This window comes from Micromys minutus (genome assembly GCF_963924665.1).
Source record: "Micromys minutus genome assembly, chromosome: 1".
In the NCBI taxonomy this organism is placed as follows: Eukaryota; Metazoa; Chordata; class Mammalia; order Rodentia; family Muridae; genus Micromys; species Micromys minutus.
In genome coordinates this window covers 225,558,007-225,579,166 of record NC_137969.1, presented here as the reverse complement: position 1 = coordinate 225,579,166, position 21,160 = coordinate 225,558,007, and the positions used below count along the sequence as shown (strand labels likewise).

Genomic DNA, 21,160 nt, shown 5'->3' with positions numbered 1-21,160 from the left:
TCTATCTTCCTTGTATTGCTGCTTGGAAATTTAACAATTGTATGTTAATATGTCAAAGCTAGTAAGTCAAGTCAAAAAAGAGGAAATCTCCATATCTCTGAAGATGTCAAAGAATCTAGGTAGAAAAGGCTCTTAAAATTAGGAATTCTGAGTTGAAAAATGACTTAGTGGTTAAAGTGGTTGTTGTTTACATGTGAGGACTGGAATTTGGATATTTAGAATCCTTGTTAATGCTGGATGAGCATGAAGGCCTGCCTGTTTGTTAACTACAGCACTGGGAAGATAGAAATGGAGGATCCCTAAAACAAGCTGGCTAGCTAGACTAGTCAAAATTGCAACCCAATTCTTTACAGAGCTTAAAAGAACAATTCTCAACTTCATGGGGGAGGGAGGGGGCGGGGAACAGGATAGCTAAAACAATCCTGAATAATAAAAGAACTTCTGGAGGTATTATCATACTTGATTTCAAGCTGTACTCCAGAGCTTGAATTTTTATAGTAATAAAAACTGCATGGTACTGTTATAGAAACAGACAAATTGATCAATAGAATCAAGTTGAAGACACAGAAATAAACTCAAATACCTACAAACCCTTGAACTTTGACAAAGAAGCAAAACCATACATTGGAAAAGGGAGAGTATCTTCAATAAATGGTGCTGGTGTAACTGGATGTCAGTATGTAAAAGAATGCAAATAGATCTATAATTTATCACCCTACACAAAACTCAAGTCCAAATGGATCAAAGACCTCAAATTAAAACCAGATACACCAAATAGAACAGAACAGAAAGTGAGGTATAGCCTTGAACTTGTCAGTATAGAAGACAACTTCCTAAACATAACATCAATAGCTTAGGCCCTAAGGTCGACAATTAATAAATGGGATCTCATGAAACTGAAAAGCTTCTGTAAGCATACTGTTAATAGGACAAAACAGCCTACAGATTGGGAAAAGATATTCACCAACCCTACATCTGACAGAGGGCTAATATTCCAAATACATAAAGAACTCAAGAAGTTAGACACCAATAAACCAAATAACCCAATTTAAAAATGGGATACAGAGCTACACAGAGAATTCTCAATACTGCAATCTTGAATGGCCAAGAACCACCCAGAGGAATGTTCAACCTTAGTAATTAGGGAAATGAAAGTCAAAATGACTCTGAGAATGACTATGATCAAAAACTCAAGGGAGCACATATGCTGGTGAGGTTTTGGAGCAAGGGGAACACTCCTCCACTGCTGGTGGGAGTGCAAATTTGTACCACCACTCTGAAAATTAATTTGGCAGTTTTCCAAAAAATTGGAAGTATTTCTACCTTAAGACCCAGCTATATCATTCCTGGCTATATACCCAAAAGATGTTCTACTATCCCACAAGGACACTTGCTCAACTATGTTCATAGGAGCCTTATTTGTAATATACAGAAACTGGAAACAACTCAGATGTACCTCAAAGGAAGAATGGATGAAGAAAATGTGGTTCCTTTACACAATGGAATACTAATCAGTCATTAAAAACAAGGACATCATGAATTTCACAGGCAAATGAATGGAACTAGAAAATATTATCCTAAATGGATATAAAATGACTTGCAAGGTATATATTCACTTATAAGTGAATATTAGTCATAAAGTACAGGATAACCACACTATAATCAACAGACTCAAAGAAGATAATAACAGGAGGGCCCAAAGAAGGATGGTTGAATCTTTCTCAGAAGGGGAAATAAAATAGATATCGGATGTTGATAGAAGGAGAGGAGGGGCTGTGGGGGGATAGAGAAAGAAGGTGGGAGATGTAGAGAGAGTAGGGGAGAGAGAAGGGAAATTGGCCTTAGGGAGGGGGCAATCTCTAGAGACCTGGGATGGGTAGAGGCCCCAGAAAATATATGGGGTGACTCTAGCTGAGACTCCTAGCAATGGAGATGTGGATTTGGAAGTGGCCACTTCCTCTAGCCACTCCCAGTTGAGGGATAAGGACAGTAACTTACCTATAAAACCTTTGACCCAAATGTATCTTGCCTAAGTGCAGGGACAAAGATAGAACAGAGATGGAGGGAATGGCCAACCAATGACTGCCCCATATTGAGATTCATTCCATGGACAAGAACCAATCCCTGACACTACTGATACTGTTACAAAGAGCAAGCACAGGCTGAACCTAGGCCCTCTGCACATATGTAACTTATGAGCAACTAGAGCAGGGGCTGTCCTTGAGTCTGTTGCCTGTCTGCTTGTGGATCCCATTCCCCTAAATGGTCTGCCTTGGCTGTCTTCAGTGGGAGAGGACACACTTAGTCCCACAGCGACTTGACTTGTAAAGGTGGGGTAATGGGGGGGGGCACTAACACTCAGAAGGGGCTCCCTCTTTGCAAAGGAGAAGAGGAAGGTGGAATGGGGAAAGATCTGCATAAGGGGGTACTGGAAGGAGAGGGGGTCTGATATTGGAATGTAAAGAAAAGAAACAAATTAATTTAAAGGGGGGGGGTTGGAAAATCCTTAGAATTTACTAAGCTGGCTAGCTAGTCAGATTAGTAAGCTATAGTTCACGTGAGAAAAGATCTTTGGCTCAATGAATAAAGTAGACAGTGATCAAGAAAGACTCTAAAGGTCAACTTCAGGCTTCCATGTACATATGCCCCCATATATATGCATGCTACACACACACACAAACACAAGGTGGGAGGTGAACCAAATGACAGCCACATACAATAAATTCAAAGCTATACTACTGATCTCAGTGGTTTTATGAAGGCTGCTACTGAAGGTATACATGAACTGAATCTGACCACTCACACTTCTATACAAATAAATTATAAGAAATTAATATTACCTTATCCTCTAGTGAATTCATATTTCCTTGTATTTAATTTGTTCGAGTTGGAAAGAACAAAGGTATCAATAAAGTCTCATTCACATGGCACCATAAAAAGGCTGTCTTCTAAACACTGCTGTCTCTCTGGGTACCAAAGGCAGGCCAAAGTCATGCCACAGTCCTGGCACCCAGCCACAGCAACACAACCCACCCAGAGTGGGAAGCTGCTCACACCCTTCAGAGGTTTATACTCTGAGTAACAAAGAAGACTGGAATCTTCCAATGGGTAGGAGGTAATACAAAGAGTTCATCTAGAAACCTACCTACCATCATTAGAGACTGATTACCAACTCAATTTTTTTTTCTTCTTTTCCCCCATTTTTAGCATGTTGTTATTTCCTTTTGATGACAGAATGGACAAGTTAAAAAAACAATAACTTCCAAGTTAGCAAGTTAGATCACAGTAAAGGAGTACACAGTAAAGGAATACACTGTTGAATGAGGATTTTAAACCAACTGAGATTCAGGCAGGTATTCAGTTTGGTAAGCTCAGGTCTTATTTGTTAGACAGTACAAAGTTGCTATGTATCTGAATGCCCTAAACATGGCACAATTAGTCTGCAGAGAAATAATTTCTCAATGTCTTTTCATGACACCAGGGTTCAACAACCCAGCAATTGACCTATCCAGCCTCCTACCACAATCCTCAAGTCTTTTTATAGTCACAGGTAATTACCCCATGGAGAGATTACATCACTTTTGTCAGTAGGGTTTGCAGCTGACAGGAAGATGCTTTGAGGATGTTTTGGGAACTACATCCTCATTTAGAAACACACTGCTATGGCCTCCATTGTTCCTTTCTAAGAATAGAACTGCCTTGGCAAACCTTGTACCTAAACTGGAACCAAACAACCAACAGCTATTGTGGCTAAGAACACAACTTCAGAGAAAAATATGGTAACTTTAGAGATGACTCCTGTAACCTCTTGATACAGGAAAGAACATAGATAGGGTCTTCATTCATTATCAGAACAAGTCTCTGAAGGCTAGTCTTCACCCTTCAATCAGGAAATGGGTCCTACCATTCAGTACTGACAGGTCAACGCCAGCCAAGTCATGAACAATCAGACTCAACATAACTCTCAGCCAGTTCCACCACTAATTATGTGCCCAGCTAAGCTACACAACACCCACCTCAGTTCCTCTCTCCATGAGGCAGAGAAATGGTATTCCTTATGTAGATTTTCTATCTGCTGCCCTTCCAGCCCCATCTTGGTGTACATTATCTAACTCAGGTCCTCCTGAGATGGTGAGGTGAGTTGAAGAGGTCTGACAACACCTCTCTGATACAGTAGTGCTTAGGGCAAAAGCTACATCCTATCACAGAGAATCTGGTTCTCAAAAATTTTTTATGTTCAACAAAAACTAAGTTCTTTCTCACTCTGCTGTGCAGAGATACAGATGGCTGATTTTTCCGCTATCTCAAAATCAAATTGTGTGAACTGTAATGCTTAACATGGTCTTATGTGTCATGGCAATATGGGGAGAGGGTGTTCAGAAACAAAGAACACTGAGTTTATCAGTAAATATCTTCTGGACAGAGAATGCAAAGCATCTGATTTGAGTCAGCAGGCCACCTCAATTGAGATCATCAAAATACGCAAGCATGAGCTTTCTAGAAAACAATAAGGAATCTTCAAGTAATCAATCCTTCCTCAGCAGTCAGATTTGACACTTGCTCCAAGTCTCCTAACCTGAACAAACAGTGACTCAGGGTGTTCAGTTCTGTGTTCTCATGAGAGCAAAGGTGTTGTCTTCAAAGTCTCCTGTTCAGTGTGACTCAACAGTAGGTCACTTAACTACTCTGTTGTTATTTAGAAGTTACATCACACCTTATATATGTCATGAGCCCTCCAATCATTTTTATTAGTCTATACAACACACCAACATGACATTCTTAAAGATTGCTGTTCTAACAGCAGCATGAAGAGGTCAAGTGATTTGCCCAAGGTCATAACTCAAGTTTCTTCAGATCCAGCAGAGACAAGAGTTGGGAGAGACTGTTCCACAATGGCATCCTAGTTCCTCTCTAGTCCAAGAAAGGCAGTATGAGTAGCTATGTATACAATTTGTTTTTAATTCTGATCGTCCCAAGAAGATCATGAATTGTGTTTCTACACGATGCTTCTGCATAACAAGATATGCTTCCTCTGCCACACCTAAAATAGGAGTCTCCAATAATCTTCTCTGTTTAAAGAAAAGACCACAGGATAATCTGGCTTTTGGTTAATGCTTCTCTAATACTTTCTTGCTAGTGTAATTCCAAATCCTGAGCTATAGTTGAGAGACAACATCTAGGTATGATAACACACATCTGTAATCCTAGCACTTGAGAAGTTGAGACAGAAAGATCACTAGTTCAAGATCAGCATGGCTACATGGTTGAGACTCCCTTTAAAAACCAAAACAAACAAACAAAACCCTAAAAAATGAGGAAGAAAAGATGGAAGAAAGGGCAGGCAGGCAGGATTGCTATAGAACTCAAACCCCAAACATAATGTAATTTTATCCTAGAACTCTCTCTCAAGTGACCCTTTACACAGGATTCTTTTTTGTTGAATCTGAAATCATAGCCAAGACTCCACGCAATTTTATAATCACAGGCTAGGCTCACATAATGCCTTTAGAGAACGCATTATCTATGGTCCAATGGGATTCTCATAGCCATGAATATGCATGACATGTGAGCACATCTATTGTCTACTAGGGTCCACTGGTGGCAACAACACCCATAATATTTCTGAATTGGGTATTCAGGAGCAACTACAAAAACAGGTAAGAAATCAAGGTAGGGTCTGGAGGAGATGGTTTAGTAGGTTAAGATCACTTGCTATTCAAGCATGAGGACCTGAGAACTGATGTTAGAATCCCTAGCATCCAAATAAAAAGCCTGTAAAACTTGTGTCTGTGTTGTGGGGTCACGATAAGGGGTTCCTGAGAGCTCTCTGGCTAGCTAGGTAGCCAAAACAAAGCTTCTCATCAGTGAGAGGCCTGTCTCAAGGCAGTTAAGATAATAGAATATGACACCAGATGTCTTATTCTGACCGCCTTCACATGCATGCACTCCCCCAACACACGCACACTCATAAAGGGGAAGCAGGGGCTCTTTCTGAACGGAACTGCCTTTCTTTAGCTTCACTGTATCTGAGAGTCTTGGTTTCCTGGTGAGCATACTTGGCATAGTGCTCATGGCAGTCAAAGCCATGCAGGTGTACTCTGAGTTTTCAAGCCAAAGAAGTGGGTATTACCTTCCCCTTGAAGCCACTTCACAGAGGGAAAACATTGGCAGCAATGTTGGCACACTGGATCTTAGTAATGGTAAAGCCCCTTCTCCCTGTCTGTACTATGCTCCCAGACAGTACATATTTTATTAGGAATAAAAATGACTTGAATGTTAGGGTGGTTGGAAAGAGTCTTTGCAGTGGGGAAGGGAAAGAAAACAGCTTCAACTTTTCCATTCTAATTTGGCCTCACATTATAAACAGATAGTTTTTCCACATTGGAGAATAATAATTCCTTTGCCTGAAACCTTGGGTGGAAAGTAGGGAAGGTGTTGGGTAGGTGGAAAATAGGGTGGGAAATGGAAGAAAGCATAGAGCAATAAAAAGGAAGGTGGAGAGGGTGAGATGGCTTAACTAAACTAAAGGGACTAAAGACTTCCAATACTCTGCTAGTAACAATACCACCTAACATGCTAGGGCAGCTTCTTGGAGAAATCCTGGCACAGGCAGTTTGCAGTGGTTCCTAGGCACTAGTCCAGGTTCTGTTCCTGCACCTACCATTAGCTGTTAAGACCTCAGGCAAATGTACAACCTCTGAAATCCTGCTGAGAAGTTCACCCTTATTCTAGCTCTGACAGTAGTCTCATTCAAGCACATACCTGCTAAGCAGTATTTGTTCTATGCTAACTGTAGGGAATGGGGGTAGGGGAATGTAAAACTTCTATAAAGAACCAAATTTTCTGTTTGTCTGTCTGATCCAGGGTCTCACTCTGCAGCCCAAGCTAGCCTTAAACTTATAATCTCCTGCCTAAATTTCCTAAATGCTGGGATTTTTTACTCTACCTATTTAACTTATGGCCATTACAGCACAAAAGTAGCCAGAGACAATATATATTCAAGAATGAGCATACCATGTTCCACTTAAATTCAACTTATAAGCATTAAAATGTAAATTTCATATAATTTTTACATGTCACAAAATATTACTTTTCTGCTTTCTAAAAGCATGTTAAAAATATAGTTAACATGCAGATCATACAAAGCAGGCAGCGAGCCAGGAATGGTGGTACATATCTGTAATCCCAGCACTAAAGAGAGGAAAGAGATCCTCAAGCTCAAGTTTTCTAGACTAGCTCTTGCTACATAGTTGGGGGTTAGCATGAAACAGTTTGCTAGCTTCTGCTCTAGAGTTAAGAGTAGTAAGCATGACAACTTTTACAGTTTCTGCACCTATCACTTCTAGAAACCTTGTATAGATCAGTCATTTCCTTTTCATATAAGCTATGGATCCCATACTATGGAGTCCTAATCATCAGTGGTACCAGGGGGTTGTACTGGGGTTCCTCGTGGTTAGGAAGGAAAGGGCAGGAGGGGAGTCAGATAAGAAGTATGTACACAATAGGGAAGGCTATAATGGAACAACTGAGCCAATAACTTTGTCTCAACAGTTCAGAATAATGCAAGAACTAAACGAACGCACCCTCCTATCAGTATGTATGGGTAAGAGGGTAATAGAAATGATACATAATAGAAGAGATAGCACTGAATTATGAAAAGTCCACAGCCATATATAATGTGCGTCATCACCATTAAAGTCCCATTCCAGGATAACTCTGCAATCCCTCTCCAGAGAACAAATCTAAGAAAACTGCCATCCTGGTTGTTCTAAAGAACTCTAGCAAGGATTCCATTATTGTCAAGCACCAATGTTCACACCAGGACTCACAGATACACAGATGGTTCTGGTATGCCATCCAATAGCCTGTTCAGTATATCCAAGTATGTATTTTTTTGGAAAGAATGCCAGGTCTGGATTGCACAAAGTGAAGTGATTAGGGACTTTAGAGTACTGTCAACGCATTAGGAACATTCCAGCTTATCATCCTCAATAAAAAAGCTCTCAGAGTCATAAAAGTATAAACTGAGGAGCTAGAAATGACATTCGAGGTTCTATAGGTCAACTTCTTCATTTAACACATGAAGAAAACCAGCTATGGGACAGTTTAGGTGGCTTTACCCAAAATTACAATGTAATTATAATGTCAGTCACAGGCCCTATTTTCATTCACTAAGATACAGTATCTCAATTATGTACTTGACTCAAAGAGGCACAGAAAAACAAAGAAAAAATGAACAAACAACAGAACAAAAGAGGGAACATCATTAAGTGTTTTACTATGTAATACCTTTTCAACCCTCAGCAAGGTAGACACTGCTATTAACCCACTCTGCAGCTGAGGAAATTCACAGTGACAGAGTGATTTGATCAGGGTCATAGGCAGTAATAGGAATGGAGTCTAAACCCAGGCAGTCTATCACAGCTCATTTATTTCCTTCCCTGTGCATCATGCCCTGGATCCTAGGTTTTTCTCTTGCTGAAGACGCCAACCGCTGGGGGGGAGGGGGGACAATGTAATCAGCAGCAAGTTCCCCTTTTCTATCCGACTTCAAAGAACTGGCTTCCTCTGTACATACCAGACTATAAAAGAAAACAAAACAAAGCAAAACAAACAAAAAGCGCTTCCTGAACTGCCTAACAAAAAGCAAGTCCCAGGCCCCAGGAGAAACCCTGGTATAAAGTCTTCCCCTCCCAAACACAAAAGGCAGATCTGAACTTACCAGAGGCTAATCCATCTCCCAGCAGAGTGCAAAGGATCACCAGCTGAAGAAACACTCCATGTCCGACAGAAGTCACAACAAACTCTGAGCTGCTCTTTGGTGCTGTCCTGCCATGGCACATCTTTTATCCGTCAGAGGTTTTTATTTATTTGTTTACTTTTTTAAGAACGACTTTAAAATCCAGAACAATCTTAAAGCCAGCCAGGAGTAGCTTCACCTATAACAAACAAACAAAAAAGACTTAAGTAAAAATTTCAGCTATAAGTTGGTTAGATGCAAGCACTCTGCAAGGAAGCCACAATCACACACAAAGTTGGAATAATTCTAGCAACTGAATCCTTACTGCCAAGAGAAGAGACAAGCACAGAAGCTCCTCCTGGGGGGCTGCCAACGCTTGCAGCCAGCTGTTGTCAAAATCTGATCTAGGAGGCAGACCCTTTTGAAAATGGACAGGGGACAGTTCCAGCTCACCTGTACATCACCTGCCCAGCCAGCCAGGTCAGTGTCCCTTTCAGAAACTGCCTGCTCTGTCAGGACAACTGCCTATAGGCTCCAGTAGAAAGCAGCTGTTGACACAAAGTTGCTCCGCCTATGTCACTTGGCCTCAAAGCAACTTCAGCTAACCAAAAGGAAAAACAGAGTGAGCACATGTCTTAAAGGAATAACTACACCGCCTAGAAAAGGAATGCAGCAGCAGGAGCCAAGGGCACAGAGGCTAGCTTCTCAGAGGCTGGGAAGCCCCCAAGGATCTCTTTCAGCAGCCTTGAATCTCAAACTATTCAAGGCTCAACCCACACACCTGTGGCTTGAGGGATGACATTCTATTGACTCCTTGAAAATGATGAGGATGTGGAAGACTGGCTATAGTTGCTAAGTGGCCCTACCACCCATTCTAGTTCAGGCTGACTTATGAAGAATAGTAAAAAGTATCATTTAAAAAAAGAAAATCAAGCCCAGTGTGGTGGCACACACACATCTCAGTGTTCTGGAGGAAGAGGCAGGGAGATCTCTGCAAGTTCAAGGCCAACCTAGTCTACACAGAGTTCCAGATCAACCAAGACTATACAGTGAGATCCTGTCTCAAGCAAACAAACAAACAAAACCAAGTAGTAGTCAAGAATTTAAGGATTATTTTCTAAATGTCTTTAGAGAAGATGCTGGGTTGATAAAACATAAAGTGGCCTATTTTATTCAGTTATTTACCAGTTACTCGTATATTCTAGTTTATAGAAGGTATTCAAAATAACATACTTCCTTTTAAGAAATTTCCATACACTCAATGCAGAGCTCTAAAGGCACAGATCAGAGGGCCTCCCATCTACAACCCTAATGAAGAACTCTCTGAGTCTTGGCCAAAGATGTTAACCAGACTCAACTTTAATATATGTCTGAAGCTTTGACTCAAATCCATGTCTCTCCCCTCCTCAGAGAAAACAACTGCAAGAAGTAACATGAGTCCTTTCAGTGTAAAATAGAGCAGTTATGAGACTCTTTAGTAAACATTAGTCAGAGATCAAGAACAGAACTAGTCACTAACTAGTCTTCACCTCTTCCCCCCTGGCAACTGTGACAAAAAAAAAAAAAAAGCATCTTTGGTCCTTGGCTTTTACTCAGACTCTAAATTGAGCCTTTAAAGCTATAGACATACTGGTTCACAGAGAAGTCTGTATGTTTATGCATATGTAGACTGTGCTCACATTTACATGGCTACAAATGGGAAGAGTGGGAATGCCTATATTGAAATATTTGTTCCTTGTAGCTCTTAGCCCAGTTTCCTCTCTGTGAAAGGTTTTGACTCAAGCAAAGTGCCCAATCTATTTAAGTCCTCATAACTTTATAGTCATTGCTGCTACAGTCGAGCCTTTTCTACAAGATGCAAAAAAGAAGTGGTGGTGTTTAAAGTTAAAGAGGTTAAAGATGTTAAAGGCTATGTCCAGAGCCCTAGCTAGCTAATGACAGATTAACAGTAAGCCTTGTGGTGCTACCATTTAAGTATATCCACACTAGATAACCCTATGAGGAAGTCTTCAGTCATCACTTTAAGGCAACAGCTGAGAACAATCAAGAATGCCATCTGCATGTGCTATATCACGGCACATGCACAAAACATACTTAAGTGGTGAGTGGGTATATGTAAGGTGGTGCCTCAGGTGTCCAGCACGTGAGTATCAGGAGTTAAACAATACTACCCAGAGGAGCTGATCCTAGTGATCCTAAATGATGTGTAGGACATATTGGAGGCGAGGGGGCTGTAGAGGAAGCAGGGAGGTTTTACCATATACAGTTGAATCAAGAGTACTCCTGGCAAAGGTTCAGAAGGTGGCTAAACCAAGGAGTTGAAAGTCTACTTGAGGGCTGGAGAGGTGGCTCAGTGGTTAAGAGCACTGACTACTCTTTCAAAGCAACACACATGGTGGCTCACAACCATCTGTAATAAGATCTGATGCCCTTTTCTGGTGTGTCTGAAGACAGCTCTGTGTGTGTGTGTGTGTGTGTAAAATAAATAATTTTTTTTTATCGAGCAAGAATCTGTTAACAGTTTTTTTTTTTTTAATGTTAAATACAATGGGACAGGATTGTAAGGATGAAAAACTCAGTCAACAAACTGCCTCACAAGGGATAAGAAAAATTCTGCCATGATATTAGCAAAGGTAAAAGAGAAAATTTACGCATTAAGAGGCACCATTTCCCCCACAGAAAACCTCTTGGCATTTCCTGAATGAGTGGGATCAGCAATCTAAATAAATCATATTTCAAGAGGTAACAGCAACAGATAAAATTTAAAGGTTATTAAAATAACATTTACAAGACTGAACAATTCTTGAACTCTTATTAAAACCACAAAGAAAGAACAATTCTTTATTATAAATTTCATAAAGGACTGAATGTGCAACTGACATCTGCTAGTGATGACCTGATAATATACAATTTGTCCAGTAGCCGAACAGTTTGTTTTTATTGTGTTTTCTAACACAATAAAGAGATCATTAAAGGCAAAGTCTATATGACGCTGTACACACAAAAAAATGGTCACCACGGGCCATGGTCCCCTCGGGCCAGCCATACTACCAATGAAATGGTAGATAAACAAATCTTGTTCTGGTCGAGAGAAAGGAAGAAAGAGCACTCTGCATGCTTCACTCTACAAGATGAATTTCCCTAGAAAGAACTCAATGAAAATGGCTACAATTACAACCAGAATAGAAGGAAGAGGACTGGTGACATTATCTCTGAAGGACATGGTGACGGAGGTGGATCCTGGTTTATCCGAATGTGCTACCTTCCTGAGCCTTAGGCCTTCATCTCTCAGGTGTCGGTTTTCTTCTGAAAGCTTCATCATTTCTCCCTGAAGTCTCTTGCACTCTTCCATTAGTTTCCTTGTTTCCGTATCATTAAGTGAAACACTATGTGGTTTTGGCAGGGGTCCATCTTGTTTGGATGCATTCAATGGAACAGCTTTGCTAGGTTCCATATCATTCTGTATTTCAAAGACATTTGGAATCTGAATTTGAGGTCTGAAGGAGGGTCAAGGACCAGGATCTGCTCGTGCTTTGCCATGGCCCCAGAGGCGGACCCCATAGGAGACAGCGCAGAGCGGGGGGGGGGGGGGGGGGGGGGGGGGGGCCCGCACACAGTTCGATGGCGGGGGCGGGGAACGGTGGCTGCGCCAAGCTCTGCGCCTAGGACAGGGCCAGGCTCAAGATTCCCGAAGCTCCGCGCCTGTAGGGTCAGCAGCTCGAGTGTCACAACTGACTCAACCCCACACCAGCCGCCCCGGCCACGCGCACTGCGATCTTCCAATAAAAATTTTTTTAAAGTCTACTTGAAAAGCAAGTAAAACTGACAAGGATATTAAGTAGGGGAGTTACAACAACAAATTTATTTAAAATGTTATTGTTGTATAATTATGCTTATATATATTTTTTGTGTCTAGGTATGTGCATATTGAATGTAGAGGTTGGAGGAGGGGTGTTAAGTCCTTTGGAATTGGAGGCACACAGTGGAAGCTGCGTGATGGCAGTTCCTGTCTCCTGGAAGAACAGCATGTGCACTCTCAACCACTAAGCATCTCTCTAGTCTCAGGACACCTATTTTACTTTTTTAAGATCACTCTGGAAGGGATTTTAAAGAACTGGTCAAGACAGAAGATAATCTCAACATTTTTTTATTTTATAATATAATGACTATGGAAGGCAACTTAATAACATAGGTCCCCAAAAAGTACATATTCTCTGACTTAATTGATTCTAATTCTAGATCTATCATCAGAAATCACAAGTGTGCAATAACGTATACATATGTAGGACACCCAAGAACATTGTTTAGAAAAGAAAAATACTGGAGCAATCTGAAAATTATAAAGGTGGTTGGATAAATTAGTTATAGTACACTTAAAAATACTGTTCAGTTACTTAAAAATGGGGCATTCTAAACATTGTTAATATAAAGTGCCTTCTAAAATTAATGTCCGAAAAATTTGAATGCACACGTGTATTTTTTAATTTGTTAATTTATGTTGGCTTTTTAAGATACAGTCAGTCTCTGTATCCCAGATTAGTGTTGACCCTGCTACATAGCCTAGGCTGCTTTAAACTCTTCATCCTGTTGCCTCAGCCTCCCAAGTGTATGCCATTATACCCAGCCCATGTTTGGGTTTTTAAAGGGTTTATGTTACATACATACACTTATATACACCAAAAATTCCTCAGGAATAATGCATAAGAAACACTGTCTTTAGAAAGAGGAATCAAATAGTTAAAAACTAAAAAGCAAAATAAATAAATAAATAAATAAACACACATACACACACACACTGTAGCTGTCTTCAGACACATCAGAAGAGGGTATCAGATCCCATTACAGATGGTTGTAAGCCACCATATGGTTGCTGGGATTTGAACTCTTGAACTCAGGACCTCTGGAAGAGCAGTCAGTGCTCTTAACCACTGAGCCATCTCTCCAGCCCCCATATTAACTTTTCAAAGGGCTAAAATACAAATTAATTTAATGTAGCACGACTTCTACGTCTATTTCCTCAACAAACTTCTAGGAATAGTCACTTTAAGGGGTCAGCTCTATCTATGGGCATCTCCAGAAAGAGTCCCTTTCCTGACAGTTCCTACCAGGCCTATTCCCAGGAAAACCAACTCCTTGAAACCCTTTACTACTTTGATCTGTACTGGCTAGTATATCTATTTGTTTATCTATCTCACCTTAGTGGCCTGAGAGTTCCCTGAAGGCAGAGACAGTAAATCACTCATTTTGGAATCTTTAAGAGCTAGCATAGCATAGGCCCTTGCATTTGACAGGAGACTGCAAATGTCTGCCAAACTGTAGGAGACAAAGTAGAGAGAAGGTGGGAGTACAAGCTCCTGGTTTGTTCTATTTTACCAACTGCTGCTCTCTTATTGCTTAGGCAGCTACCTGAACCAAGAGACCAATAAAACCTAGTACTTGATCAAATACAAAAGGCAAAGAGTGGTGTATAGATTTTACAAAACAGGGAAAACACAAATGGAGTGTCATCAATGGAGTTTTTATGTTTAAAAAAATGGTCGAAGGTTACTGCTTCAAAATAACAGGAAAGTAAACTTGCAAGATCCCAGAATATCACTAGCTACAGAAAACCCAGCTATATTGGATAAAAAGTCATACAGTAAATCAGATCTAAATACAGAATTATCTGCTTTAAACACAGAATTTTAAAGTCTTCAGTTGGATACAGTTCTATACACCTATAGTCTCAGAATTGAGAACAACGAGACAGAAATGGCTATGCTTCAAGGCCAGCCTGGGCTACAGTATAAGACCGTTTCAAACAACACCAAATTGGGAGAGGAGTATCACTTTCTTTAGTAGTATAGCCACTAAAAAGTCATCCACACTCCTGTAAATAATCTCCCACCAATGTTCATGCAGGCAACCCTGAACTCAGTTGGTCAGGACTGTGCATGTATACAGACACACACAAAAGAAGAGAGGGAGGGGAAATGTTTAGCCTACACTTCCAGATATAGTTAAGGAAAGTCAGGGGGCAGGAACTCACACAAGGCAGAAAATTGGAAACTAAAGTTAATGTAGAAGGAATGTAGGAATGCTGCTTTTTGGGAGGTAGTCATCTCACATCAATTAGCAATCACGAAAATGCACCACAGACTTGCCCACAGGACGATCTGGTGGGGGCATTTTCTTAAGGTTCCCTCTTCCCAAATAACTCTAACTTGTGTTGAGTTGACATAAAACTAGCCAGCACAGCCCTAGAGAAATACTAAGGCTTAAACTGTTAAAAGGGGGAATTTGGAAGAGGGGGGACCCATTGAATATCATTATTCTTCTGGTATGTTATCAATCACGTAATTAATTAATCTATTTTTGAGACAAGGCTTCCCTGTGTAGCTTTTTTAATTTGCAGCCATCTTCCTGCCTTGCCTCAGTGAGAACTGGAATTTAGTTTCAGGCATGCACCATGGTACCACCTGCTACATCCTCTACTTTTTAAAATATTTATTTTTATTAGTTTAATTATGCATGTATGCGTCTGTAGAAAGTATATGCATGCCCATGCAGATCCCATCGAAGCCAGAGGCTTCAAATCCCTTGTAGTTAAGAGTTTGATAGCTGTGAGCTATGTGATGTGGACGCTAGGAATCAAATGTGAACTTGGGTCCTCTAGAAGAGCAGTATGGGCTAAAACCACAGAATAATCTCCAGCCTTGGAGCCTCTAATTTAAAAAACAAATACAAAACCATATATAATTGAAAGCAAATTAACTGGAACTAAATGTGTTTTCTTTCTTTTGTTTCACTGTGTAGCCCTGGCTGTCCTCAAACTCACAGAGATTCTCTTGCCTCTGTTTCCTGAGTGAACACTGGATTAAAGGTATGCCATACTTCAATTTTTGTACCCTCACAGTAATGTAACAACTGAAGTTTTAGGTGAACAGGGGTGAGGGACAGCAAGGCTTTCTTTCTGGCTTCTATTTCCATTTCCAAGAATGACTCTCAGGTCTCATCTCATCCACAGAAATTTCCCCTAATGCTTTTATATTTCTCTTTGTGTAACCCAGGTCTCCTCAAGCAGTTCCTCCCCAACCCCCTGCCCAAACGCAGGGCAAGAGAAAACATGGAAAGCCCACATTCATTGTTCTGGTTTTCTTGCTTGGGAACACAGCTGTTGTCCTCAAAGTGGGCAGTAGTAACAAGTTCCATGAGCTATAGATTATAGATGATCAGCAACACAAGGACAAGGTGCTAGCTTTTCACACTTGTGAACCAACAACAATAAAACCTAGGGGGTGCATCTGCTCAGTGTGATGAGCACTTGTTTCTGCCCCTAAACTCCCATATTGTCCCTAAGCTGTAACTCTAACTTTAGGGGAGTTACTTATCTCTACCGGTTCCTCCTCTGTAAAGTGTGAGAGGGGTATTATTTATTATCTTTTTTTTTTTTTAAAAAAAACTATCTTACTAGGCTCTGATAAAGCTCAAGCAGTGAAAAAAAAAAAAAAAAGTGACAAGAAATTCTGTTAACTAGATAGACCCGGGGCTTCTGTGTAGACTTGACCAGAACTTGTAACTTGAGCCCAAGTTTATATGGCTTACTTGCATACTGTTACCATTAATGCTTCCTGGTTAATGACACAACCTGCTAAGAAAGGTTAAAGGTGCCCAAGAGTTACCTTCAAAATTATCTCAATGCTTGAGAAAGTAGCAACAGGTGGAGCAACATGAAACAGCAGGCACCCTATTCACTATAATAGAACAGGCACCCATCATCTCAGTCCGCTTGGCCAGATGCCTCCACTCCTGTGGAGAATGCCAGTCTTGCTGAAGTTGTGGGGTCATGCCACACTGAGCTTTCCTCTCTTGATTCAGAAGGCCCTGACTCCCAGGTACTGGAATGTCAACTTCAGTCCACATATAATTTTTAGGATGAATTAGCAGATAAACTATGAATCAAGTATCATTTAATCAGAAAAAAAGGAACTGGGAAGAAAAAAAACAATTGAAACCTTTTCTTATCTCAGACTAATACAGAAGGGGTGAGGGAAAGTAAGAGTGTAGAACAAGCTCTTCCGGTCTCTTTGGCCTCGCCTGTAGAAGCAAGATGACGAAAGGAACGTCATCCTTTGGAAAGCGTCACAATAAGACGCACACGCTGTGCCGCCGCTGTGGCTCTAAGGCCTACCACCTTCAGAAGTCGACCTGTGGCAAATGTGGCTACCCTGCCAAGCGCAAGAGAAAGTATAACTGGAGTGCCAAGGCTAAGAGACGAAACAGTACCGGGACTGGTCGCATGAGGCACCTAAAAAGATTGTCTACCGCAGATTCAGACATGGATTCCGTGAAGGAACAACACCTAAACCCAAGAGGGCAGCTGTTGCAGCATCCAGTTCATCTTGAGGATTTCAATCAGTCATAAAATAAATGTTCTGGTTTCAAAAAAAAAGAGTGTAGAACAAGATAGTGTATTTTTTTACCAGCAGCCATCTACACCAACCTTCTCACTGCTACATGATGGAAAAGACAAAGACCATTTCCTAAAGTAAGAACAGAATGTAAACACCTGATTACATTTCAGAATGTAATAAGAAGTCCAAAGTTCCCAGAGGAGATATCAAAAGGTGACTCCTCAGGCCCTTCCTAAACTCCTTCCTTCTTTAGAAGGTAAATTCTATTTCCTCTGAGCCACAACATTTCAGTGCTTCAACAGCCACAATTTCTTCTACTGGGATTTGAGGAACACTTGGCAAAACATTACCCATTTCACTGCACGGCAGAGCAAGGAAGGAGAAGGGAGGAGAGGAAGGGAAGGGGAGAGAAAGGGAGGGCTAGGTAATCCAGGCTGTCCTTGAATTTGCAATCAACCTTCCAAATGCTAGATAGCTATGCTCTACCACTCCTAGGTAAAAATAACTTTTGTTGAAATTTAATCTGTTCCTAATTATAAAAATTACCCTCAGCTTTCTTCTTATGCCACCTAAAAGTTGCTGGGATGTGCCAGAGATTTTCTTGAATTGCTTTGATATTCCTTACAGCCTGTGATGCTCCAGAAAAATTGCTGTTGATACACTCTGGGCATCACACTTTCTCCCAAGATCCAGGCAAGCAGGAACAGCAGTGACACAATACCATATCCTTGTTCAGTCCATTCAGTCTTCTAGGACCCAGCAGCAGTTCTGACTACAGCAGGGACCTGACACAGGAGACAGCTAGGTCCAGCTTCAGCATGAGGCAGAGGTTCTGTCCTCAAGTAAGTCACCTAGCCTTCCCAGTGCTTAGGGATGGACATAGATGGCTCCCAAGGCCCTTTCAGGTCTAAGGAATTCATTGCCTTCTAGAAGTGACCCAGAAGTATTTCCTCTTAAAAAGGCTGCAAATGTTCTATTCTAACTAAAAGGAAGAAATGATAAATCTACCCTATCAACCTTTCCACCTTCATCTTCCAAGGCCAAACTCTAGCATTTATCTCCCTCTGCATTTCAGTAAACTCAGAAGAGTCTACTTTCCCACTGAGAGCTTAATCAATCCATCAGCATATTTGTACCCGTCATCTAGCACACAGTGTTCCTAAAGCACGTTCCAAAAACAACAAACATTTAACAAAGAGAAAGGAAAAAAAAAAATCAAAAAGCCAACCATCCCAAGTCTCAACACACGAGGAACACTGTAGCACTGCAGAAATCTAAGAAAAAGAGAGAAAAATGCAGGACAAATGAGAAGAGGAGAACAAAGCAAAACTGACTCTAACAGGAACACAAGAGAAAGCAAGGAACTTGGCCATAAATGTCTAATTTGTAGCCAGGAAGCCACTTTATTAAGGCAGAGCTTTACCATGGACTGGTAGGCTGACCTACAACCAAAACTTCCTGTGCTTATATTTCCTTACCAGTGGAAGGAAAATGGTTCAGCTAAGTATCTCTCAGGAACAGCATTGCAAACCAGGGTAGACCTCTGGTCCAGTTGGACAGTATTAATCGGATGATCTAGAGAACGTAATTTTCAGTTCCAATCTGCAAACTGGATGACACCAATCTTCCGGGACGATTTGGGGGTGGAAAACAAAAAGCATGAACTATAGAATGCATCTGAAGCTGACTTCAGTTCATGATGGTGAGGGTCTTTCTGCCATCAGGCTGTGGCTGATACCCAAAGGTTCCCTAAGCTTTTGAAGATGGTTTAGAAACATTCTGAAATCAGGCTCAAAGCACAAGGTTAGTTCAGATTAAACAAAACAAAACTCCAAAACAACCAATGAGTTAAACAAGTGAACCTTCCTTTCTCAACCTTAAACAAGGCCCTCTCCAAATTCCAGAATAATTTTAAAGGCACTTAATTAAGCATATATGAAAAATTAAATACCCATTTGCCTGCTTAAAAAGAGTGCCCTGCTCTTTTGTTTTCAAAAAAAAGTCACTCTATGTAACCCTGGCTGTCTTAGATCTCTGTGTAGACCAAGCTGTCCTTGAACTCAGAGATTAACCTGTCCCTGCCTCCAGAGGCAATTCTACCTTGTGACAACCAAGTATATCCCCCTCCTTGAAGCTCTTACAGGGACAGGTTTCTTCACAAGCTATGTCTACCACAGGTAAGGACTGCTTTACCAAGTCTACTTCTCTCCACAACCCAGAGCACTTGTTGAACTCTGGGAAGAAGGGGATAAAAAACCTTGACAGATAGCTTGTACAGAACAGAAAAGATGGCAAAGCAAGAAGGAGGGAAAGGGGCGTATCAACTTCAAGTTTGAGGCAGGTAGCAAAGGCTTGGCAGAAACAATATCGATTTGTTTGCAGGCTCCAGAGATAGACTTTATACATGATTCACAGCAGAGCTGAAAAGAACAGACTCCAATATTCACTTTGCAAATAGAAATTCAAGAAAATAATTAGTTCAATCTAAACCCTCACAACTCTGCATTTCTAGGAACTGACTAGACTGCAGTTCAGCAAATATGTATTAGCTGTCTTCTATATAAGGTTTGGATAATCACAGAGCTTAAATGTGGTATCTTGGTCTTAAGGAATTCACAATATGCTGGAGAAGTACATGCTTATCTACAGCATTCAAAGTGTTACTAAGACCTAAAAGAAAAACAAATTTATAGTGCTAAGAGAAAACAAAGGAATTAAAGCAAAGACTTATAATTTTGTACAGGTGGGGTATGTATATAAGCTGTACCCTGAACTCAAGTACACACTGGTGATCAGACTTCTAAGACAATCTTTTGTTGGCAGGAACTGTTTATTTGTAATGATAAAACAAAATCAAAAGAAACAAAAACTCAGAAGACCAAGTCATTTTTTAGGATGAAGAGGGAGCAATTCATTTTGTCTGCCTAGAATCACAGAATGCTTCTGTCTGGTAACAAGAAATAAATACTTATCTATATATGTCACTGGAGAGGATATTTAGGAGCCAGATTTTAGTGTTCAGAGTAGTTATAGCTGTGCAGGAAACACCTCCTCCACATCAAAAATAGCAAACCCAAAGGAAAAGGCTGTTGCACTTGTGTTTACTTTTTACCATCTACGTGCATGGCTTTCCAAAGGCCCTGAAGTGGGATGATATAAACAGGTCTGTGTCACTTCCTGGTTCACAGGCCTTCTGCTACATTCCCAGTCTGTCTGGAAAGGCTGCCTATTTAAAAATAAACCTTTAAAGCTCACCAAAAACTCCAAGCTTAAACCATGCTTTCTTTTATTTCATTCAATTTCACTGAAATTAAATGGGAGAGAGAGCAAGAAAGGAGAGAAAATAATCACAGAGAAGGAATCTTAAGTTTAGAACAAAACAAAAACTGTGCTCAATGAAAGTCAAAGTCAAGAAGCTGGCTCTACTTATGTATCACCTCTAACTGGAAAAAAACCTTGAGCAAACAAAGACACTTCATCTCTGCACAAAGGGGGGCTTCTGCAGTCATAATCCCAGCTTAATTATCCAACCTGCCTGAACCTCAGGTTCCTTATCTGCTTACTTATTTACCTATATGGCTTTTCTGCACTATATAAGGAAAAGAACACAAAATACTTAGCATAATGCTGGCATACTATGAGTCATCAAAAAAATGATAGTTACTATTATCATTAATACCTATCCTTGTTATTGTCATTTGAAACAGAGGGTTGTGACAGATGAGCTCTATTTGAAGAGCATCTCTGTTCCTAATTCTATAATTCTTAGTTACTTTCTCTTCTTTTTCTTCCATTTTTAAGAGTGTTAGACAAGAAAAGGAAGATAAGTTAAAAAAAAGTCTGACAGTTAAACATCCTCAGCATCTATGTTACAAACAGTAGGGAATGATCAATCCAGAAGGAAATTCACAAGTAGGTTAAAATGAAATAATGAAATATATCATTCTCCAAAATGGAAAGACTTGTGTATTTTCTTTTACTATACTCAGCATTGTGACATATTCATCCACATGCACTCCCATGAATA

General features: G+C 40.5%; 1 protein-coding gene and 1 pseudogene across 3 annotated transcripts in view; one reads left to right on the top strand and one right to left on the bottom strand.

Moving 5' to 3' along the window:
- The window catches only part of SUSD6 (sushi domain containing 6), an 84,431-nt gene that overhangs the window by 36,914 nt on the left and 26,357 nt on the right, over positions 1-21,160 (bottom strand). Inside the window, exons 1-2 of one of the 2 annotated variants that reach the window (XM_080933041.1) lie at positions 9,194-9,341; positions 8,723-8,939 (exon numbers count right to left, since the gene is read on the bottom strand). In XM_080933041.1, coding sequence (XP_080789167.1) covers positions 8,723-8,843 — 121 coding nt within the window. In that variant the 5' untranslated portion in view covers positions 8,844-8,939; positions 9,194-9,341. Of the gene's footprint in view, positions 1-8,722; positions 8,940-9,193; positions 9,342-21,160 lie in introns of those variants that run through there. The other variant, XM_080933040.1, reaches the window with a different exon arrangement.
- On the top strand, positions 16,830-17,125 carry LOC308438577 (large ribosomal subunit protein eL37-like; annotated as a pseudogene). Its single transcript has one exon. The product of its transcript is annotated as a large ribosomal subunit protein eL37-like (transcript).